At 39.9% G+C, this 25378-nt stretch overlaps 2 protein-coding genes across 2 annotated transcripts; one reads left to right on the top strand and one right to left on the bottom strand.

The window, feature by feature from the left end:
* Positions 1–703: 703 nt before the first annotated feature.
* LOC104663549 (histone H2B type 1) lies at positions 704–10062 on the bottom strand. The gene is made up of 2 exons (XM_010364804.2): positions 9382–10062; positions 704–985 (listed from the first exon to the last, which is right to left on the bottom strand). The coding sequence occupies exon 1, from the start codon at positions 9769–9771 to the stop codon at positions 9391–9393; it is 381 nt and encodes a 126-aa protein (XP_010363106.1). The 5' UTR covers positions 9772–10062; the 3' UTR covers positions 704–985; positions 9382–9390.
* LOC104663541 (histone H2A type 1-C) lies at positions 10016–25131 on the top strand. Its single transcript, XM_010364791.2, has 2 exons — positions 10016–10618; positions 24066–25131. Exon 1 carries the CDS (start codon positions 10102–10104, stop codon positions 10492–10494), a length of 393 nt encoding a protein of 130 aa, XP_010363093.1. The 5' UTR covers positions 10016–10101; the 3' UTR covers positions 10495–10618; positions 24066–25131.
* Positions 25132–25378: the final 247 nt, after the last annotated feature.

The raw sequence follows: 25378 nt of genomic DNA on the forward strand, positions 1-25378 counted from the left end.
TGCATGCAGCTAAGTGCAGTTTAGTACCCCTTCAGAGTCCTCCGCAGAAGAGGCACCTGATAAATATTATTTATTTGGCCTTAATCTAAGGTATTATTCTTTATATAGTGCCTTCCCATGGAATGATTGATATCATGTTTATCATTTTGTAGCACAGTTTATTTCTAATAGGGTCATGGCTAACAAGAAACATGGGAAAAATGACCCTCACTAATGAAGTCATTAAAATAAAGAAATGTAATTGCAATTGTTTTTCTTTTTGGGGCCTATTAGGTTAACAATGCTTTTAAAAATCTATTGTAAATATGAGTGCTATAAAACAGGAATTTCTATATTATGGTGGGATTATAAATTGGCATGATGCTGATAGCAATTTGGCAATGTACATGTTAAGAACCTTAGAAAATGTTTTTCACTTTTGATTTAGTATTTCCACTTCATGAAGTCTATCTTTAGGAAATAATATTTGAACAAAGATTTATGTAGAAAGATGTGTGAGCTTTATAATCTATAATGCATAAAATGGGAATCAATTGAAACAGTCAATAATGAATACATAAGTATCAATATATTCATAAATCATACATCCATAAAAAATGTTTCTAAGTAAATTTATCTAAATATATATATCATATGCCACCTAATTTTATATATGATACATGATGTGAGATATAAATATATATGAATATGAATATATATGCTATACATATAAAAAGAATAGGAGATACTAGGAGTTATTTTAATTTTGTCTTTATGTTTCTCATTTCATAAATTTCTATGAAGAACATTTTAACAGTTTTGTACATAGAAAAAAACAAGCTAATTTTTCTTAGCCATGTGTTCATTGGTCTTTTTTTGATTGTTCAAAATACCTCCATTTATCTTCTTCTAGGATCACTCATTCTCATTGGTTCATTTGCAAGATGAAACAGTGTCCAGTAGTGACAACTGTTGGAAAAGATGTGTCTAAAAGCTGTTGTCTCCCCTGGAGAAAAGAGAGAGAGTGATTGATTCACTTCTGTAATTTATCAGATATGAGATATTATATTTGACTCTGAAAACAATGATAATGATGATGGCTAAAGTTCATTGGATGTTTGCTGTCTGCCAGGCAGTGTTTTAGGTACTTCACATAATAGATACCAAGGCATTTAGTTGTTACAACAACCTTATGAGACACCTACTGTCATTCTCCCTGTGTTATAGATGAGGAAATTAAGTCACAGAGAGGTCAAGTTTCCCAGGTAGCACAGCTGTTGGATAGTGAGCCTGTGCAGTAAAGCCACACCCTCTAGCTCTTGAATTTCCATATGCTCTTAAAAGATGAACATAACCTAGTCATTGTCCTAAGGTTCCATTTGATCTAACCTTGAAGAATAAGAATTTGTCCAGCAAGGAAAAAGACTTAGTGTTTTTCACAAAGAAGATAGTGACAAAGGTCAGGTTGTGGGGACTGTCTGATTTTGAGAGCCTAGAACCCTGAGCAGTCTCTCTAAACCCTCCAAAACGCCCTTACTCTGTTGCCTGCTGAGCATCTTTGATCCACTCTTGAGGCTAGCAGTTTTCCTTCCATTCAAGATCTCAGAACCTGTATTGTCTCTGCAGAATTTTTAAACATGCAATTTTATTTTTTAATTTCACAAAATATATTTATTTCAGTGCACTGAAGCTCAAATGTGTGTGTTTTAAAATCTAGTGTCCAAGGTTCATTACTCCAATTATTTAAGCAAGTCTAACAACAAAAGGGGCACATTTTAATTTTCAATTTTTTTTTCTTGTTCTATCCTACAGCTGAGTTTGGTCCAATAATGGTAGACAAGAAAGTGAAAAGAAAACTAAGGACGAGACAATAAAGGAAGGGAGAATGGGGGAAGAGGAGGGAGACAAGTAAAAACAAAGTTTATTCATATTTATCTTGAATCCAATTATTTTACCATTTGAAAACTTGATATGGTCAGAGAATAAGTCTAGAATTTTAAGTGATGAGGACAAGGTTTTACCACAGGTAGCCTCCTCTACATAGGTCTATTTCCTCATAGAATGAGAGAAACTCCATCATTTCTATTCTTTTACCCTTCTGAGCCAGCAGCAAGGACATCTAATATCAAGGCATGAGCAACTGTAGAAACATGAGACTAGATGTCTCTATTAATTATTCTACAAATTGTGCATTGAATGATAAGGTTACATGAATCTTTAAATCAGCAAACCAAACTCCTATTATTATTACATATTTTTTCCTCCTCAGAACTGAGGTGAGGCAGGGTACAGTGACTCACGCTAGTAATCCCAACAATTTGGGAGGCTGAGGCAGGAGGATCACTTAAGCCCAGGAGTTTGAGACCAGCCTGGGCAACACAGTAGGACAACACAGTTGTTTAAAAAACAACTTTTTTAAAAAAGTTTAAAAAACTTTTTAAAAAATAAGCTGGGCATGGTGGTGTACACCTGTTGTGGGTCCAGATACTCAGGAGGCTGAGGCAGGAGGATCACTTCAGCCCAGAAGTTGGAGGTTACGGTGAGATGTGATGGCGCCAGTACACTCCAACCTGGCAGCCTGAGCAACAAAGCAAGACCTTGTCTCTGAAAAAAAGAACTGAGGTCAGGGAGTAGTAAGAAAGTGGCTCATCTCCAGATTTACTCCCTTTTTCTTGATTATAATGAACTCATGATACTTCAGACCCCAAAGAACTGACTCAAGAGCCTAGAATACCTTTCAGGAAATGTTACAGTGGTACACTCTACTCAATTTAATTTTATGCTTGGTCATCCAGCATTACACAGGCTAAAGGCAGGAAAAGGTTTACTAATTTTTAATGTCTTTTAATTTAGGACTACTGGGATTGTCTGGTAATGTGTTGAATATATATATCCTTCCAAATCTGGAAGATTTAAGAGAAATGATAGTTATCATTCTTTAAGTCCTTAGGAATATGCCTAGAGAGCTAATTTCATATACGCGGGGAAAAAAATATGTATTTTTTCTCAACATGTTGGACCCAGGTAAACATATTATGATCAACTGGCATTTTTATATCAAATAACTTATGAAATTCTTGTAATTTATAGAAGGTCAACTCCTACCAAAGTTATCAGTCATAAGCTGCTTCAAGTTCTTTTAGGAGTGTCAAGATGGTTATAAATAAAATTTGTCACACAGCAGTAAACACAGTGGTTTACATGCATTATGGATCTTTAATCCTCACATATTTCTAGAAGGTAGGTGCTATTACCATCACCCATAAGGTATAGAGAAGGATACTAATGCACAGAGAGATTAAATGACCTGCCTCAGAGTTCCACAGCTGATATGTGGTGATCTGAGAGTCAAACTTGGAGTTTGTCTCCAGAGGCTTCACTTTTTGTCATCATTGAGCAATGCTGTGCAGCCATTTTAGTCTCATGATACCATGTCCGGAACTAGTGTTCTATAGTTGCTATTTCATTTAATCCTCACTTCATCTTTATGAGTAGGGCAATTATTACCATTCTATAGGCTCAGGGTAGTTGAGTTTGTTAAACTGTGACTCAAAGACATTTAATTATTGGCATACTATTTACTTGTGCACAGGGTATATCAAGCAATGGACTGATCTCACTCAACAAAGTATTTTTAAAAGATGATTTATAAAATAGAAATGTGAGAAAAAAACACCAAACTGTCTAGGAATAGGATATTATGTCTGCACATTATTTTCAGTAGAAAAGAGTTTAGTATGGATAGTCTCTTCTTGTATGAACCAATACTGTTAAAAGAAAACAATTACTGATTCTCTAGAAACACTTAAGATTGGCTGTGCAGCACTGTGGCTATCTCTGTGTAATATTTTCCACTGACAATCAACATTTCCATGTTAGGTAGGCCATGTCTTCATGATTTCTGGTAACAGAGTTTTTCAGCTCCTCCATTTTTGGTAATAATAGCTCATAAAGGAGCAAGTCTAACCATGTGAGTTTGTTTATTTATTTATTTATTTATTTTTTGACAGTGGCTTTGTAACATCATTTAATCATTTGCATATTAGAGAAGCAGAGAAGTAGGGCAAAAAAAAAAAGTTATGAGGGTAATTGCAAATATTATAAGAATTCCTTAAAGTCCAAATTGTCTTCAAGAATTTAATTAGCTTGTCTTAGCTAGATGAATAGGTCTCAAAGATAAGTTTGGTCAACTTTAGTTAAACAAGTTCATTTTTCCTAATTGATTTTTTGACTCAAATGTGGCCCATAGGCAGAAATAAATTATCTAGTAAACATTCTTAAATAAATTATCTAGTAAACATTCTTATTTAGGAACTTTTAGTCAAGGTATAAAGGTCCTTGTTACAAACCTGCAAAAAGTTAGCATGCCATTCTCTTAGTAAAATGTAACTGAGATTTGTTTATTTGCTTGTTTTTTTAATACTTGGGAGGGCCAGATTAAAATTTAATAACTGGAAAGACAGATAATGGAGAAAAGGACAAAACAGAATAATACCACAGGTAAAAGAAGGAAGAAGCTGTCTATTTCAGACCTAATCTTCATCTGTAGACTTTGAAGACGAAACTTCCTACTTCCAGAATTCTGGAGGTCTTTTAATGAATCTCAGAACTGTATTTTCAGTGACAGTATATATCTCAGTGGGATTCCAAATGGGTTTACACTGGGAAGCACATATCCATCTGCTCTGAAGTATAAAAGCAGTATTTGTTGTTTGAAGTACTGAAAATGTAGGTTCCAGCATTGTTATAATGTTGCCAGAGAAGATTGGCTATTACATTAAGATATGAATATAAATCATGGCTATATAAAAATAAGAAAAAGATTGAAGTCTTATTTTAGAGTGACAATCCATAGTAAATTGAATGTACCACATTAACAAACAGTTACAACTTTTTAAATAAGTAAAGGCTCAAGGTAGTCATTATCTTGAATGCTTACTTGTGTTTCTCTGTAGCTACAGTGCTTGGTAGAGTCAGAGCTGTTTGGATTAACCATAGCCCTTAAACAAAGCAGGCAATTGTGTTCCCTCATAGGCATGAAGAAAACAGAGGCAAGTCATCCAAAACCTGCATGGTCCTCTAGGCCCACAGGTATACAGCACGTGATTTACAAATCTAAAGTGGCAAAAGCAAGAGTATCTATTCTAAGGCAATCGTATGTTCTCTTATCTGTTTATCAATGGTTATTCTAAACTGTGTAAAAATGTTATTTGCATAAACTGCACAGGTTTTTGTGATTTGTATTTTGTACCCACCAATTTAGAAATTGTCCAGGTATCCAAAGATTAAGCATTAATTTACTCAATTTAATAATATTCACCTAAATTCTTAAAGTTATCACACATTGTGAATTCAGTACTTAAGCTCACACATTGAATCCTTATAATTAGTAACATAAAATTTAATTCAATTTTTTCAAATGACATTATCTACTATGATTTAATTTGGTTCAATGAATAATTTACAATTTTAAAATTATAAATATGGTGATGTTAACTCATCTCACCAGTACAGCTAGTGGAAGAAATACAGTACACTCAAATTAAATTAGTTTTTGTTTTGTTTTTGTTTTTTAGAAAATGAACCCTAAACTTGTGTATACTATAATATTATACTAATATTATTTTTACATTATGATAAGAATAAAGAAGCTATTTTTAAAATGAAATTATTAAGCCAATTTGTCCAAAAAATAATCTTGATTAGATATATTATATATTTTCCTAGAAAAGAACATACCTAATAAAAAAGGTATTAACATTTTTAAGTTATGTAAAAATTGTGAAGTATTTTTTTTTTTTTTTACAAAATACTTTAACCTGTTAACTAAGACCACTAATGAAACTCACAGTTAAACTTCTTTTCTCTGAATTACAACTTAAAGAGGTAGCACATTTAAAGCACAAGGAAAATTTTTAATTTTTTTTAGACAAATGAATTTTTATTTAAAATGATGTATTTTAAGTCTTTATGTAAGCCAACTAAAATTTAAGATTACATTATAATTAATTAATTCCCTGAAGTGGATAATTTCACAGTTATTTAAATTCATAAAATAAGATAGTCTTTTCTGGGCACTGTGGCTCATGCCTGTGATGCCATCACTTTGGGAGGCTGAGGTGGATCACCTGAGTTCGAGACCAGCTTGGCCAACATGGTGAAACCTCATCTCTACTAAAAATACAAAAATTAACCAGGCGTGGTCGTGTGCCTGTAATCACAGTTACTGGGGAGGCTGAGGCAGGAGAATCGCTAGAACCCGGGAGGCGCAGGTTGAAGTTAGCTGAGATTGTGCCACTGCACCCCAGCCTGGGCGACAGAGCAAAAGTCTGTCTCAAAAAAAAAAAAGAAAAAAAAGATAGTCTCAATCTTATTGCCAATTAGAAAAGCTAACCGTGCTAATACAACAGAATTTAAAGTGGATTAAAAACAGAGCCATAGGTGTTCTATTTAGTATGTTGATCAGTTAAAGAAATAAATAAAGGTATGTAATTAAGATCAGGTGTCCCTCAGGTGGCACCATTGCTGAAAATATGAGTAATTCTCTGATCTTCAGTTTAGTAAAAAATTCTAGTTTCCAGCGTCATATCCCTTACAATAAACTCATTAAGGTTTAGAAAATATTAAATCTGTTTTATTCAGACATTGAAAGCACTCTTTTTTTTCCTGACTCAATAGTCCAATTTGTAACAACATTATGTTTCTTCTATCCTCTAACCTTGCTTAAAGAACCTGAAGGGGCAATAATGTGAAATTACTAAAATTAATAATAAGCTGTAGAGCCTTTGGCATAGCAGTTACTGAAACCAGACATTCGGTTTCCTTGATTTCCTTTTTGTCTCCTGCTAGTCTTAACACTTTCTTAAAGTCAAAAGTTACAACAGGGCAGCCATTTCATATTCATATCTCCTTAACACAGGAATACTGGTTTTGCAGATATCGACAACTATTTGGACTCAAAAAAGACAAGTTTTCGAAGGTAGAAAGAGGCATCCAAGCACAAAACATCAAATCCCATATAAAGCCAGAAAGAAAAACACCAACTCTCTAACCTTGTGTTCTCAGAGAGAATATCGACATCTTCAAACAAAAACACCCCTAAAAAAGGTTAATAAATAAACCAGATTTCCTGTCCTCTCCACTGACTAATCACTTAATGATGTGACCAGAAAACCATAATTCAAATTCTACTACTGCTACCAATATGCAACCAATCAGCCAAGTTCAAATAGAATAACCAAATTTATTGCGGACGATAAACTTTCAGGATGCAAAAGCCAAAGGAATGTGAACAGAAAACTCAAAGGGTTCAGGGCTAGACAAGATGTTTCCACGACACACATTTCTGTTGGTTTTCTTATTGTACGACTCACATAAACACTGTCTTGGTGGAAAATTCAGAAATAAATGACCAAGAAGTTAATGATTTGCTTACTGTGTACTTGTACAGAAGAGAGAACAAGCAATAGAATTATTTCATCTAACACAGGCAAAAACATAATTTACGTAAGAGAAAGGGGAAAAGGCGGAGAAAGAATCACCTTGGGAATACTGAATTTTGCTTGCAGGTTTTGGTTACACTGATTAGTTAGTTGGCAGGTAGAAGAGAGGTCAGTCTGAATGTGAAGAAGTCTTTGACCAGGTCCATTAGAGGCATAGAAAAAAAAAAATTTAGGTCCGGCCCGGGAGCTCACACCTGTAATCCCAGCACTTCCGGAGGCCAAGGTGGGCGGATCACCTGACGTCCTGAGTTCGAGACCAGCCTGACCAACGTGGAGAAACCTCGTCTCTAGTGAAAATACAAAATTAGCCCGGTGTGGTGGTGCATGCCTGTAATCCCAGCTATTCCGGAGGCTGAGGCAGGAGAATGGCTTGAACCCGGGAGGTGGAGGTTGCTGTGCGCCAAGATTGCGCCATTGCACTCCAACCTGGGCAACAAGAGCGAAACTCCCGTCTCAAAAAAAAAAAAAAAAAAGAAGAAAATTTACTTGTGAGGGACTCTGGAAATTTCATTTCTCATCAGAATTTCTCAGATAAGTTATCTAGGCAAGGCAGCCTGTGATTGCACAGCAGGGTTCAACTATAAGACCTTGTCTGACACCAAAGAGAGGCCTTAGTTTATTTTCCCGTTGTGAAAGAAATTGCAGATTTAAGATCACACAGTCCTTATGTTAAATAACTTTGTAACCTAAATTACATGGTATTTAAATTTGCAAAAATCTGCTTTAACACTAATTTTATTTATGGTATATTCCCAGTTTTTAATGGAGAAAGCAAACTTCACTTCAAGGTGCTAAAAACGTGTTCTAGACTTGAGTAAAAAGATAGGTAAACTACTTCTAAACTTTCATCTTAAAATCTTTGCCTGGAAAAGACCATGAATAAAATACTTAAGGGAATGTGGCATTTCCCAGGCCATAAAGCAGCCTGCAGTTGTCTAGGAAGGGAAGGTCCTCTAGGAGACACAGCGTATGTGCTAAGTTTAATGGCGTCTCCTCTTCATTCTCTCAACCAGCGTCTAGTCCTTACTGGCCTTCAGTTCAGTGTTCGAATGCTTGTCAATTTACCGAAGTTAGAGTTGGCTTCTCCTAAAGCAACTTCCAACCTTTTCTGCATGTTACAAGCCCCCTACAGAAATTTTAAGTTTCAATCAGGCAACACACCATTTATGGGTGAGCACTGATTCAAGTAAAATTTGGTTTGAATCTTGAACAAACCAGTTGAATAGAATAAAATGTATGAAGCAACATCTGGCGCGGTGCTTACATCTTTAGGTTCTTACTGCCTTACTCTTATCAAAACCGACACGTATTATGTTAAAGGACTTTATTACTGGGGCAGTTGGAAACCAAGGAGACACAGCCTTCAGTATATTACGAAGGTGTGCGGCACGAAAACAGAGGGGGTGTCCTTTCTTAGCCAGTTAGTCCCCAGGTTTCCACTCCGGTCCGCTATGTAAATAAGGGTCTCAAACCAGCTTTCTCTCGATTGGTTAATATTAAAAATGACAGGACAGCCTATTGGCTAGAATCTGATGGCGAAATTATGACTTTAGGGCAGCCGTTGAACCAGGCGACGTAAACAGGGACAGACAACTGGGTCCGAAACTTACGCGAGCCTGAGGTTTCTTCCGGGAACGCGGGGTTAGCAAAATGGCCGCTTGTCTCCATTTTAAAATTAAGCGCAACGAATTGACCCCAAACCCATTTTTAGTGACTGGTTTCTTCCAGGCTCAGGCCCCTTTGTCCCCCTCAAAGTTGCAGTACTTGTCCCCACCCTTCGCCAATCCCTAATATTCTCTTCTGCCGCCAAATAAAAATTTGGCGTCTGGCCACAGCTCTTTTAGTGGGTATGTGGGTGGCTCTTAAAAGAGCCTTTGGGGTTAAGTGTTAAGACGCTTACTTGAAAAGGTTACTTGGAGCTGGTGTACTTGGTGACGGCCTTGGTGCCCTCCGACACCGCGTGCTTGGCCAGCTCTCCGGGAAGGAGCAGGCGCACTGCAGTCTGTATCTCCCTGGAGGTGATGGTTGAGCGCTTGTTGTAATGCGCCAGGCGGGAAGCCTCGCCCGCGATACGCTCAAATATGTCGTTAACGAAAGAATTCATGATCCCCATCGCCTTGGAAGAGATGCCGGTGTCGGGGTGGACCTGCTTCAGCACCTTGTACACGTAAACAGAGTAGCTCTCCTTGCGACTGCGTTTGCGCTTCTTGCCATCTTTTTTCTGCGCCTTGGTCACCGCCTTCTTAGAGCCCTTCTTCGGGGCGGGAGCAGACTTGGCTGGCTCAGGCATCCTTACCACCAGAAATGTGTCGGAAGCAAAAACCGGATTTCTGCTACTTATAGGGCTGTTATGCTAATGAGGGATGGAGAGTACCTCTTAGTTAATTGGAAGACAAACTGCAGAGTTGTCATCCGTGGGCCGAGCTATGCAAATAAGGTATGAAAGTGCAGCTTTTCTATTGGCTACCTGACGAGTATTTGCTACCGACCAATCGAAAAGTCGGATTTACTCCCCAGCAACTACCTATAAAAGCAGCCATGTTTTACACATTTATTGATTTTGTTTGTTTTCTCCTGAGCTTAGACTGCTTGTTTTGGTGCTGTTTTTTTTTTTATTGAGATGTCTGGACGCGGTAAGCAAGGAGGCAAAGCTCGCGCCAAAGCGAAATCCCGCTCTTCTCGCGCTGGTCTCCAGTTCCCCGTGGGCCGAGTGCATCGCCTGCTCCGCAAAGGCAACTACGCAGAGCGGGTCGGGGCCGGCGCGCCGGTGTACCTGGCTGCGGTGTTGGAGTACCTGACTGCTGAGATCTTGGAGCTGGCCGGCAACGCGGCTCGCGACAACAAGAAGACCCGCATCATCCCTCGCCACTTGCAGCTGGCCATCCGTAACGACGAGGAGCTCAACAAGCTGCTAGGCCGGGTAACAATTGCTCAGGGCGGCGTCCTTCCTAACATCCAGGCCGTGCTTTTGCCTAAGAAAACCGAGAGTCACCACAAGGCTAAGGGCAAGTGATTTGACAGGCATCTGAGTTTCCGGAAACGCTATCAAACCCAAAGGCTCTTTTCAGAGCCCCCCTACCGTTTCAGAGGAAGAGCTAACCTCACTGCTTGTACGTACAAGGAATAAAGGTACTAAGGTAAGTTAATTCTATCCCAATCTGGAGCAACATGTATTCCTGCTTTTCAGTTTTTTGGGGAACGGTGTTACTAAAGATTGGTCTGTCTGTCTGTATTAGGTCAGTTACGGATCTAATATTCGCATGTACTATCATATGCTAACTAACTAGTCTAGTTAGTGTTTTATAATATCGACCATAGATGGTGCCTAACTAGTTTACATGCCAGGGATACCTGGTGATCTAAAAACTGATTACTTTAAAAATGTAAATTGAAGGCAAAACTGTAGCGTGACGGTAACCTTGTTCGGCCCTCCGACTAGTCCCCCTTCTATTTTCTTCTCAATTTAGGCTGTAGGCAGCCTCACTTTCTAGGTTCCATTTCTGCTAAAGTGCAGGGTATACTGTCTAAAAGTTAACCAGGAAGTTGAAAGATGTCTAAAAAACAAACTAATGTCCCTAATCTAGAACGATGCCTGACATGCAACGTGCTGTTTTATTTTAAGAGACTCAAACGTCTAGGTTTCCAGCACAGCCAGAAAAGGAGACTGGGGCCTGTGGCCACTCAAAAACCTTTGCTTTCTGCTCACCCCTCTAATCCTAGCACTTTGGGATGCCGAGGGGCGCGGATCACCTGAGGTCACGAGTTCGACACTAGCCTGGCCAACATGAAACTCGTCTCTACTAAAAAAAATTACAAAAAACTAGTCGGGCGTGGTGGCACATACCTTTCAATTGCAGCTACTCTTGAGGCTGACTCAGGAGAGTCGTTTGAGCCTGGGAGGGAGGTTGCAGTAAGCCGAGATCGTGCCACTGTCCTCCAGCCTAGTCAACAGAGTGAGACACCGTCCCCAAAAAAGAAAACCTTTGCTTCTGTCTGGTAACAGCTGCCCCACCCACAAGAAATGGAGATCTGGGACCGTGGGCGAATTTCTAGGGACCTGTTTTCCTGGATTCTGAGTCTCGCCGAGGTTTTCTTCCGGATCTCGGTTTCTGCGCTTTTTGTCTGTTTGCTTTTTTGAAATGGAGTTTTGCTCTTGTTGCCCAAGCTGGAGTGCAGTGGCGCGATCTCGGCTCACTGCATGCAAACTCCGCCTCCCGGGTTCAGACGACTCTGCCTCAGCCTCAGCCTTCCTAGTAGATGGGATTACAGACGCCCGCCACTAGTAGAAACGGAGTTTCCCCATGTTAGCCGGGCTGGTCTCCTCACCTCAGGTGATCCGCCGGCCTCTGCCTCCCAAAGTGCTTCGATTACAGGCGTGAGCCACCGCGCCCGGCCGGTTTCTACTTTGATCGGAATTAAGTGGGCAGGGAAGTCTAGGCGGGCTGAGTCTTGCCTACGGCTCACGCCCAGCTCCTCAGACTGGCCAAACAGACCCAGTCGTTTAGTCTAACGCTTCTGGAATTCAACTGAAACGTTTTGCATTGTTTCGTTTTGAGCCTTCAAATCCGAGTGTGTGGGCAGGAGATAATAATCCAAGCAGAGGCTGTTTACTGCTGACGCTCCTCCCACTTCCCAGATACTGACACCGGCTTGGGGCGGGTCCAGCCTTTTCCGCTCTTTCCTCCTTCCACCCACTCCTTTCCCTACAACTACCCTCAAAGGAAAAGGGTTGGACGTCCCGTTTATGAGAAAACAAAGTAGCATAAAAGCAAATGATCACCTTTGATAGCCACATGTTAGAATTTTCCGAGGATATTTTTAAATTACAACGATTCTAATGGGCAGTTGGGTTGAGAGTCATCAGATTGAGGAAGGTCTGGTTTCACATGGTTCTTGGGCTGAGAGGACCGGATTTTTTCCCCCCAGCATTTCCTGTATGTCCGAGAATTTGTTTGTTTGTTTGTTTGTTTTTTTTTTTTGGAGAGGGAGTCTTGTTTTGTCGCCCGGTCTGGAGTGCAGTGGCCGGATCTCAGCTAACTGCAAGCTCTGCCTCCCGGGTTTACGCCATTCTCCTGCTTCAGCCTCCCGAGTAGCTGGGATTACAGGCGCCCACCACCTCGCCTGGCTATTTTTTTTGTATTTTTTATAGTAGAGACGAGGTTTCCCCGTGTTCGCCGGGATGGTCTCGAGCTCCTGACCTCGTGATCCGCCCGTCTCGGCCTCCCAAAGTACTGAGATTACAGGCTTGAGCCACCGCGCATGGCCGGAGAACTGCTTTATGTGGGCCTTGGAATCCTTTTCATTTCCAGGCCAAATTGCCTTTGATTCCAGCTCTCCTGCCTCCTCCTCTTCCTTGCATGCTTTTGCTCACCGTGAAATGAAAAGAATCTGGCTCAGCAAGTGTAGATTCTGAAATCAGAAAACAGGCTAAATAAGAGATGGTTTATTAGGCACTACTGTGTGCCAGGCACATTTCATGAGCTTCCAGTATGTTAATTCATTTAATCCAACAATCTTAGAAATAGGTTTTATCCTTATTCCGAATTTTGAGATGAGCAAACGAAGAAACAGCTTTTAAAAAGTTCCAAGGCCAGAAAACCAGTACTTATAACAGCTGGCTATTCTATAACCACACCTCCTTAAGAGATTATTGTCAGAAAAATAAAAAAGAGTAAAACATCCATACATAATGGGTAAACTTTGTCCACATACCAGAATGTTATTAATGGCTTTCTAACCTCTGAAGAATTTAAGAAAAGAAGGAAAGGTAATTTTCCCCGGGGAATCCACATGAAGAGGTAAATCTTGACAATGTATTAACACTGTAAATCCAGAAAAAAAAAAAGCCAGTACAATTTTTATTTAGGGTGTGACAAATGAAACAAGGGGACAGGTGAGAAGATGGCTCAGTAAAGAGCTACAGGACTTGGCGCAACTGACTTATTGTGGTGAGTGAGAAAAGGAGAGAGAGAAAACGAATTTCAATTCTCTCTGGGCACCAATAACAAGATTTTGTATTTGGTCTGTTTAGTAGTGAAACATTGTGTTAAGTTTGTTAACCTAGAGGCTTTCATTTTAAGCAATACTTAAGATCTGGACCCCCTCTTTCAATTACTGATAATCAGCATAGAACTTGGCATACAAGAGACACTTGGTTGTTGGGCATTGAGAAAATGTGAAACCGAATGAATAAATGACTAGGCAGCCAGGAAGCACTTTGTTCTAGACTTACTTTATTACTAAGGAAGACATTAAGTATTAAACACTAAACTAATAGGTTGCTAATCGTGTTTTCTCTTTCCAATAGAACACATCTTCTAAGGCAGTATGGTGTCTCACATCTGTAATCCCAGCACTTGGGGAGGCTGCAGTGGGTAGATCACCTGAGGTCAGGAGTTCGAGACCAACCTGGCCAACATGGCGAAACCTCGTCTCTAATAAAACTACACAAATTAGTCAGGCATGGTGGGGTTCACCTGTAGGCGCCTGTAGTCCCAGCAGTGCCTGTAGTCCCAGCTACTCAGGAGGCTGAGGCAGAAGAATCACTTGAACCCAGTAGGTGGAGGTTTTAGTGAGCCGAGATCATGCCACCACTGCACTGCAGCCTGGGCGACAAAGTGAAACTCCATCTCAAAAAAAAAAAACCAACCCCATCTCTAAAAAATACAAAAATTAGCTGGGCATGCTGGTGCACGCCTATAGTCCCAGCTACTCGGGAGACTGAGGCAAGAGAATCACTTGAACATAGGAGGGGGAGGTTGTAGTGAGCCGAGATGGCACCACTGCACTCCAGCACTCCAGCCTGGACGACAGAGTGAGACTGTCTCCAAAAAAAAAAAAGTAACAACAACAACAAAAAAGAAAATCTACTCTGAAAATCCAAATTGCATTGGCAGTTTGTTCTGGAAACTTCAGAGAAACAGAAAGTGCCAGTTAACCAGTTCTTACCTAAGAGGTACTGCTAAGGGCCTACTCCCTAAGCAAAGGATATTCCTCATAGCTCTGTCCTGTCTCCTTATCTCCAAAATACTTTACGTTCTACTTTGAAATGCCACTGTTATATCCAAAAGCCCTAGTTACTTCTGGGGAAAATTCTCGATTGGGCAATGAATTTCGGTAGCTTAAATTGGATTCCAACTCTTGAGCAAGTTTTCATCTACCTTGCCTGAATGGCCCTGGGGAGTACTATTTAAATTGGGGCGAGTGGATGAGAATGCTAAACCTAGAGGTCTTCCAATTACCAAAGGCACCAGGGACAAAAGTTTATTTCAGGAATTTACTGAGATGTGAGGCTGAGATAAAATCATTTTTTGGTACATAAGATATCCTGAACAAAGCAGATCAGTTAACACAAAATCAGCAGTTGTAATTTCCCTTTTTAAATTTCCAAATAATCTATGTAGCAATATCCTTTCCTTTAATTCATCCATCATCTCCATTCACTTTTTTTATTCTGTAAATCATTTGAGCTCTTTTTTATAAGAATTATATTTTCCCCTTGAGGTCACAAAAAAGAAAGTATTAGAAATTTTATAACTAATTTTTAAAAATTGTATTTTAAGGTTAAATACAAACCTAAAGGTTTGCCATCTGTTGATCCTAAATTATTATAAATTTATATATTCCTGTTAAATATAATGCATGTGTATCACAACATTATTAGCAATTTGAGAATTTTCCATGTGTATTGGAGATGAGCAAATGGAATAAGGGTTCATATGTAGCGACAGGATTCTCTATTTCACTACTTAATATTGTACCAAACCAAGTAAGAAGAGCATCATGAGAAAATGTACTAAAAGACAGTTATTACCTATATTTACACCTAGAAAAAAAAAAACTATATTATTGATAAACTGATAAATCTATTTTATTTATTTATTTATTATTTTGCTCTGTCGCCCAGGCTGGAGTGTTTTGGTGCGATTTCCACTCATTACAACCTCGTGCTCCCAGGTTCAAGCAATTCTCCTACCTCAGCCTCCCTAGTAACTGGGACTACAGGCGTGCACCACCATGCCCAGCTAATTTTTGTATTTATACTACAGACAGTTTTCACCATATTGACCAGCCTGCTCTCGAACTCCTGACCTCAGGTGATTTACCCACCTCAGCCTCTCAAAGTGCTAGGATTACAAGTGTGAGCCACCGTGCCCAGCCTGATAAATCTATATTAAAAAGAATAAATATGACCATTGTACCTTAAACAGAAATTGGAATATGGCATGTAGATTTCAAAATAAAATGAATTTTCTGGCATTGAATTAGTGTAGTCATGTTAAAGAAGTGTCAGAACTTCATTGGATGTTATTATATTACAGTTGTTTGATTTTGATTTGTAGTTTGGGCAGAGTAAAGGAGCCAACATGGCTTAGGATTTAGAACTTGTGCACATTGCCTACAGTTGAAAGAAGAAAGTGTGTTAAATTCCAGCCTCTTTGGTATGTGGTTGGGACCTAAAGTTTTACCACATCCTTCATCATCTTAGCCTATTCAGGCTGCCATAACAAAATACCAGAGACTGGATCACTTAAACAACAGAATCTTCTTTCCCATGTCTAAGAGGCTTGGAATGGAAATTCGTTTTCTCACACTTATGGAGCCTGGAAGTTTAAGATCAAGGTACCAACATAGTGTATGGTGAGAATCTGTTCCTGGCTTACAGACAGCTGCCATCACTGTGTGTTTATATGGTGTTTCCTTGCTTCCTGAGTGGAGAGAGAGCTCTAAGTGTCTCCTTACCTTCTATAAGGACACCAGCCCCAGTGGGATTAGGGCCCTATCCTATGACCTTTAGTTTTATGTACCTCCTACAGGCCCTATCTCCAAATACAGTCACATTGGGGCTTAGGGTTTTAATAAATGAATTTTGGGGGACACAATTTAGTCCATAACATTCTGTCCCTGGCCTGCCAAAATGTGTGTCCTTCTCCCATACAAGATAAATTTATTCCATTCTGGCCAGGCACGGTGGCTCACACCTGTAATCCCAGCACTTTGAGAGGCCAAGGTGGGCGGATCACAAGGTCAAGACATCGAGACCATTCTGGCTAACACGGTGAAACCCCGTCTCTACTAAAACACAAAAAAAATTAGTCGGGCCTGGTGGCAGGCGCCTGTAGTCCCAGCTACTCAAGGCTAAGGCAGGAGAATGGCATAAACCCGGGAGGCGGACCTTGCAATGAGCTGAGATCACACCACTGCACTCCAGCCTAGGCAACAGAGCTAGAGTCCTAAAAAAAAAAAAAAAAAAAAAATTATTCCATCCCAACAGCCCCCTGAAAGTCTTAACTCATTCTAGCGTCAATTCTAAAGTTCAAAGTGTCATCTAAAAAATCATCTAAATCAGGTTATGGGTGAGACTCAATGTGCGATTCATCCCAAGACAAAATTGCTTTCCAGCTTTGAACCTGTGAAACCAGAAATGTTACATGCTTCTGAGGCACAATGGTGAAACAGGCATAATAGACATTCCCATTAGAAAATGGAGAAATAGGAAAGAAGGAAGGTGTAATGTGTCCTAATCAAGTCCAAAACCTGGCAAGGCAAATTATGTTCGGTCTTAAGAAAAACCCTCTTTGGCTTGATGTCCTCACTTTCAGACCCAGTGATGTCGCAGTGTTACCTCTGGCTCTGTGGGTGGCCTACTCCATCTGCCCTGCCTGAAGTCTCGCTCTTTCAGTTTGGTGGGGTCCCGCACAGGCAGCCATCTGTGAGGGACTCTCCCGCCCAGTTCTTCAAGGCATCTTTGAAGAAGATGGTAGTCATGTTCTCTACTCTACCTTTGAGGTAGAGTCAGCCTTGACTACCTGTTCCCACCCCCACCCTATCCCATCTATACTCTCTGAGTCTTAAATCAAAGTGGCAGCCCTGGTGTCGCCTGCCTGTAATCCCAGCACTTTGGGAGGCCAATGAGAGTGGATCACTTGAGGTCAGGAGTTCCAGACTAGCCTGACGAACATGGTGAAACCCCATCTCTACTAAAAATACAAAAATTAGCTGGGTGTGGTGGCTGGCACGCTACTCGAAAGGCTACAGATTTAGAGCCTGTCATCCCAGCTACTCGGGAGGCTGAGGCAGGAGAATCCCTTGAACCTGGGAGGCGGAGATTGCAGTGAGCTGAGATTGTACCACTGCCCTACAGCCTGGGTGACAGAGTGAGACTCTACCTCAAAAAAAAAAAAAAAAAAAAAGTGGCAGCCCTAATGATCTCATAAATTGCCTTTGGTGGGTCAGTCTTTCCTTTTCTTAAAGAATAGTACACATTGACAGCCAGATAGCTCTATGATCCTGTTCTATATAATTCAAAAAGTCGACAACCTTCCTTTGTTCCTTTCTGGTTTTGCTGCCTACTTGAGTTCAAATTGGCAGTGTCTCTGCTGGAATAATCCCATCTCTCTTCCTAGCTCCTGCTGAGATGGCTGATTAAATCCTTGGGTCACACCCATTATCTCTTTATCAAGTGGTTGTTCAGGTCAGGCTCAATGTTTCACGAAAGCCTGTAATCCCAACACTTTGGGAGACCGAGGAGGGCAGATCACTTGAGCTCAGGAGTTAGAGACCAGCCTGGGCAACATGTAAAAACCCCATCTCTAAAATCAACAGCAACAAAAAATTAGCCAGGGTGTGGTGGTGCAATTAGCTGGGCATGGTGATGAGCTCCTGTAGTCCCAGCTACTTGGGAGGCTGAGGTGGGAGGATTGCTTGAGCCTGAAGGCAAAGGTTGCACTGAACTGAGATTGTGCCACTGTATTCCAGCCTGGATGATATAGCCAGACCCTGTCTCAAAAATTAAAAAAAAAAAAAAAAAAAAAAGAAAAGATTGTTCAACCATACCTCTTCAAGAAAAGCTTTCTCAATGTTTACAATATAGATTGAGAAATCTATCCCAAATCTCCAAGTTATGATTGTGTTTTGCTTAAAAATTCTTTCTTTATTTCAGCTATTTCCTTTCACATTTTACTATAAGCAATAAGGAGGACCTAAACCACACCTTCAATACTTTTCTTAGACATCTCTTCTGCTAAATATCCAGTTTTACTGCTTGTAAGTTCTTTCCAGTAAACACTAGAGTGTAATTCAGCCAAGTTCTTGACACATTATAACAAGAACAGCGATTTCTACAGTTTCCAATAACCTGTCCCTCATTTTCATCTGAGATCCGAGCTGTGTCTCCCAGACTGGAGTGCAGTGGTGCGATCTTGCTTGGCTCACTGCAACCTCCACCCCCACCCCGCCCCGGGTTTCAGCAATTCTTCCGCCTCCGCCTCCGGAGTAGCTGGGACTACAGGAGTACATCACCATGCCCAGCTAATTGTTGTATTTTCAGTGGAGATGGGATTTTGCCATATTGGCCAGGCTGGTCTCAAACTCCGGACCTCGTGATCTGCCCCCTTCAGTCTCAAAGTGCTGGGATTACAGACCTTAGCCACCACGCCTGGCCTAATTTCCATATTTTAACCAACATATTTAACCATATTCTATTCATGATCGTTATAAATCTAAGTTTCTATGAAAATGGAAGCTTTCTTTCCAGCTGTCTTCCTTTCTGATCCTTTGCCAGAATTGCCTTTAATGTCCATATTTCTATCAATAGTCCCTTAACAATTGGCTTTTTCTAGTATGAACCTCAAACTCTTCTAGCCTTTACCCATCACCAACTTCCCAAGCCACTTCCCCGTGTTTAGGTATTTGTTGTTGCAGCATCCCGCGTCTGGGTACCAAAACCGGGCAGCCATAACAAAATACTACAGACTGGTGGCTTAAACGGTAGACATTTATTTTCTAACAATTCAGCAGGCTGGAAGTCTAAAATCCAAGTTGCCAGCATAGTCAGTTTCTGGTGAGGATCTCTTCCTGGCTTAAATTATTTCACAGACACCAGGCAGATAACCATATCCATTCTTTCTTGTATTCATTAATAATCAGAGCTGAAAGTGTAGGGCTCTAAATTTACACTTCAGCAAATTGTTCTGTCATTAAGTATTCACCTCAAAATGACCAGACTGTACTATGCTCTAAATTTTAGAAACTTGTAGCTTGGCTCTGGTCCCTAGTCTTTGCTCTGTCTAGTTAATAGATTCATCAGTACAACGGTTCCAAAGACTGTCTATATGCAGTAAACTTCCAATTTTACATCTCCAGCCTGATCTTTTTTCTGAAATTCAGATGTGTGTAGCCACATTTTCATTTGACATCTCCATTTAGAACTCTAATAGGTCTTTCACCCTAAACACTTCCAAGACGCAGGAATAAACATTGTGCTCCTTAAGCCTGTTATCCCTTCCAGTTCTTCCCAGTTCAATAACTGACACTACCATTTACTCAAATCAACATTCTAAGAGTGGCACTTGCTACATTTCCTTCATCTCTACAAATCCAAAGTTATCTGTGAGTCACGTCACCTACATATTCAATAATTCATTCTCCATACTCCTTACCATGACTTGAGGACCCACTCAGTGACCATCTCTGACCTCTGTTCACCTCTTCTGCTGTTCTCCTTTGCTGTTCCAACCACTCTGGTCTCTTTTCCCATCAAGCAGCTAAACTCTGCTGATTTAAGACACATACCTTATTGGCCTCAGTCTCGGAAATGCCTGTTCTTTGATTTTTCTTCTGGTGAGCTCATTTTCACTCATCAGGTCTTAGCTCTGTTTCAGACAAGCCTATCTAAAATAAACCTACCTAAATGGATTAATCAATTTGTGTGTGTATGTGTTTGGAAACGGTGGTGGGAGAATGTCTTTACTAAGTGAGGAGGAAACACAAAAGCCATTATAGGAAAGGACACAAAGTAGATAGGTCCAAAAGTGGTCTAAGACAGAATATATGTAAAGAGAGTTGTAGAAAGAGCAATAAATTGGGATAAAGGATTTTCAAAACATATACAGGGTTAGTAACCTCAATTTACAAGGACGAACTGGAAATGTTAGTAAAAAGGCAAACAACATAATATAAAAACCGATTAAATGGTATTTTATATCATGTATTAAATTCAAATGGCCAATACATATGAAAAACAAGAAACAAAAAACCTTCCTAGTAATTCAAAATTATGCATATTAATACAACAAAGGAATACTATTTCTTTTTTTTTTTTTTTTTTTTTTTTGAGACAGAGTCTTGCTCAGCTACCCAGGCTGGAGTGCAGTGGTGCGATCTCGACTCACTGCAACCTCTACCCCCCCAGGTTCAAGCGATTCTCCTGCCTCAGCCTCCCGAGTAGCTGGGACTACAGGCGCCTACTACCACGCTCAGCTAATTTTTGTATTTTTAGTAGAGATGGGGTTTTGCCATGTTGGTTGGCCAGGATGGTCTCGATCTCTTGACCTCATGATCCCCCCGCCTCGGCCTCCCAAAGTGCTGGGATTACAGGCGTGAACCACCGCACCCAGCCTAATTTTTGTATTATTAGTAGAGATAGGGTTTCACCATGTTGGCCAGGCTGGTGTCAAACTCCTCCTGACCTCAGATGATCCACCCACTTCAGGCTCCCAAAGTGCTGGAATTACAGGCGTGAGCCACCGCGCCTAGCCTGGGATACCATTTCTTACCTATGAATAGACAACCACTAAAGCCAGTAATACTCAGGACTGTGAAGGATGAGGAAGAATTGCCATTGTCATATAATTTTTCAGAAGTTTTCCTGGCAATGTCTATTAAATTTTATTAATAGACATTTGGAAAGGGAGAGTGTCAACAATAGAATAAAGGCCCCACTAGGTAAGGTTACATATGTAAGGTCTCCTTCAAAACTGTCACGAGAGGTTGGGTGCGGTGACTCATGCCTGTAATTCTACCATTTTGGGAGGCTGAGGAGAGTGAATCACTTGAGGTCAGGAGTTTGAGACCCTCCTGGCCAACATGGTGAAACCCTATCTCTACTAAAAATACAAAAATTAGCCAGGCATGGTGGCACATGCCTGTAATCCCAGCTACTTGGTAGGCTGAGGCAGGAGAATAGCTTGAACTGAGGAGGCAGAGGTTACAGTGAGCCGAGACCGTGCCACTGCACTCCAGCCTGGGCAACAGAGTGAGACACCGTCTGAAAACAAAACAAAAAAAAAAATCAAACTGTGATGAGAAAAAAAAAAAACTAATTATACATTTAAAATATTTAAGTAACTATAAATAAGAATACTGTTGACATAGTGAGACATCCATTTATACTATGGAATGTTACGCAGCTACCCACAACAATAATCCGGTAAAACAAAATCACACACACAACTGATGAGAGTAAAGAGAGAACCGTATGGAAGAAAACCTATCACATTAATTATCTCAGAGAGCTGAAACTAAGTTGGTGCAAAAGTAATTGTGGTTCTTACCATTACTTTCACTGGTAAAAACTGCAATTACGTTTGTACCAACCTAATAGAATGGGGTGAGGAGAGGTTAACCTTTATAAACATCTCTGTGTGAACTGTTAAAATGAGCAAGTATATTTTTTTAAAGTATAAAGAGAGAAACAAAAAAGTAAGCTTTCTCCATTTCCCACCTCAAATTATGTTCTATCACTCATTCTGTTTAGATTCTTTCAAATGCAGTTTGAAGTTTTATTTATCAGATTCCTTGTTGTTTGCCTCTTTCCATTAAACCTAGCTCCACAAAGTAGGGATCTGATCTAGTCATTCACTGTTATGTCCCAGCATCTAGCAGAGGGCCTGACACATAGTGGGAACCCAAGTATCTGGTAAATAAACCAGAGAATAGATATTTTTTAGCCCAGAAATAATTTCTTTATAAAAATGATTACATTTCAGATAGGCACAGAGTGATTATCTGAATTTCTATATAAAAATGTCTTCCTATAAATCATTGTTAATACATTACCTACTCACCTTACCCAGCTACCAGGAACACAGTGAAGTTTAGAATTACACCCCATTTGTTTTCCACACTCTTACCATTTTCCCAGTTTCTACACTAACCTTTCCAGACATCATGTATACTGATAATTCTAAGTTGTCTAGATCGTTAATTCTTTTAAGGGCCAGTTCTCTGCTAGCTGGCATCATGCATAAAATAATTCTCTTTAATATACTCTGGGTCTAGGGTTAATAGATGTTTGCTTAAAATCATGAAAAGAAAATGGTCACACAACTGGTGGGTGTGATCAAATTTATGCTGTTTCATCCACTTAATGTTTGCTTTGTGATAATGGAACCTCCCAGCTTTTATTTTCCTTCCTTCCTTCCTTCCTTCCTTCCTTCCTTCCTTCCTTCCTTCCTTCCTTCCTTCCTTCCTTCCTTCCTTCCTTCCTTCCTTCCTTCCTTCCTTCCTCCCTCCCTCCCTCCCTCCCTCCCTCCCTTCCTTCCTTTCTTTCTTGACAGAGTTTAGCTCTGTTGCCCAGGCTGGAGTGCAGTGGCGCGATCTCAGCTCACTGCAACCTCTGCCTCCCGGGTTCAAGCAATTCTCCTGCCTCAGCCTCCCAATTAGCTAGGATTACAGGTGCGTGCTGTCACACCTGGCTAGTTTTTGTATTTTTAGTAGACGGAGTTTCAGATGTTGGCCAGGCTGGTCTCCAGCACCAGGCCTCAAGTGATCTGCCTGCCTCACCCTCCCAAATAGCTGGGATTGCAGGCCTCAGCCACTGTGCCCGACCCCAGCTTCTATATTCTAATGCTGAGATTACTCAGTTAACACTCTTACCTACTAGGATAAGTTTGTTGAATAATTTTACCTTACCTTGTACCCTATACCTTCACATCCTTTCCATATAATAGGTCTTCAGTAAATGCAGGAGGAAAAAAACCAGAATGATTATGTTGACAACAAAACATTTTTGTGCAAACATGGAGTAGTTACTATCTAAGCTACAGAGACTTAGGATTGTATTCCTGAGTTATGTGTCATTTTAGCCATCACTAGATCTTAAATCCCAGTTGCTAAATTGAAGGGAGATACATTACTCTTTTTAGAGCTTTGCTCTCCAATATAGTAGCCATTAGCCACATGTGATATTTTAAATTTAAATAATTAAATCAAAAATTCAGTTTCTCGGTCTCACCACATTTCAAGTTACTGGTGTCTACTGTATTGGATACACATACATAAAACATGTCTATCATCACAGAAAATTCTATTGGATGGCACTGGGCTATGTACATTTTGTGTCCCTGGGCTAATAAGTTCAAGTGCACTTAACTAGCCTCCTCCAGGTGGAATCAGAGGATAAATTTACCATATAAAATACAGGACATGCAATTATATTTGAATTTCAAACAGGCAACAAATAATGGCTTAAGTATGCCCCTCGCTGCACACCCAAATACTACATAAGACATCCTATACATTATATATATATATATGCTGTATATCTGAAATTCAGATTTAACTGGACATTCAGTATTTTTAATGTGCCAAATCTGGCAACCCTATCTGAAGAGCAACATTGAAGTGTCTAGCCTGGATAGGTCCTTTTACACCATAGGGAGTTATTTGAGAAATTGAGAAGGGCTGGTACCTGTAAAGAAGCTAACTCATTATGAAGAAAAGAATCTGTAAGTTTTTCTGTATGTGTAAGGAGGGCCAAGAAGGAGGTTTCCAGATATATTTACTTTTAATTCTCTCTCTTAGGTTGCAAAAACTTCTCATTTCAGAGAGATGCCAGGATCCCGAGTGCCTGCCAAACCTACCAATTCTAAGGAATAAGTGGATGGATGGTGTCAATGTTCCTACATCACTGATTGATTCTGCATCTGCAAATTTTTTTATTAAAAACATTCTACATCGTGTGTGGGGGGATAAGGAGGGTAAAATGAAGAGAAAGAATATTATTGAGGGGAAGTTCTTCTGAGTACAAAATGTGTTTAATTTTTTAAATAAGTATTACATTCACAGGGTTCAAACGATTTGAAGTAAAAAGATAAATAGAAAGAATCCACTCCTCAACTCACCCCAGGTGATCACTTTTCTTTTTCTTGTGTATCTGCCCAGTATTCATTCCTGCTAATATCAGTCAATAATGAATGATACGTGTTATCCACTTTTTTCATCCTTGCCCAGATATCAGACTGTATACACTGTTCTGCACTTGCCCTTTTCATAACAATCTATCTTGGAGAACTTTCCCTGTGAGAACATACAGAGCTTCCTGTACATAGTTGCATGTATTGCATTATGCAAATGCATTATATTTTATGTAACCTGTCTAGTGTTGGTAGGCACTTGAGTTCTTTTAGTCTTTTGCTATCAAACAGTTCTGGGATGATTAACCCTGATTTACTGCAAAATTGAAATTGCTGTGCTATTCTGCTGGAATAGTGGTAAGTGAACAGGAAATTCCAGTCACTCTTGGGCTAGACTCAAGGTTCTTAAAAATTATATGGCCATCACCAAGTTAGTTGTTTTGAACCTTAATTTCTTCACCTCTAAAATGGAGGTAATACTTACCTTAATAGACTATGAGAATGAAGATCATGTATGTGAATTGTTTGGTGCTCTAAAGAACACCAGAAATAAAATTATTTTATTTTGAAATTAAATTTAATTTTAATTGTACTGTGTGTAATTTCTTAATTTTGAAATTATTTTATTTGTAATGTGCATAATCTTATTTAATGTATAATGTATATACTACATTGTAATAGAAGCAGATTTCCCAAATTCCAGCCTGGCATGAGGTAATGCAAAGGGAGAGGAAGGCATGTGTCATTAATTCTCTGCCTAGGTTACCTCCCTGGTTAAATTGCCATTTCCTGCCTTCCTTGCATAGAGATTAGGAAACATCCTCCTGATCTGCCTGCCCTCTTTTGCCTCCTTTTTCATTTGCAGTCAAGGTCTGGTTTTAAGACTGTCTGTTACTCTTACAAAATCTGTGTGTATTGGTGGCTAAGGGCCTGTATGGTCCACTGCTGTATTCCAGCTCCCAGCATGGTGCCTGATGCTGC

Source organism: Rhinopithecus roxellana, chromosome 4 (assembly GCF_007565055.1).
Source record: "Rhinopithecus roxellana isolate Shanxi Qingling chromosome 4, ASM756505v1, whole genome shotgun sequence".
NCBI classification, from domain to species: Eukaryota; Metazoa; Chordata; class Mammalia; order Primates; family Cercopithecidae; genus Rhinopithecus; species Rhinopithecus roxellana.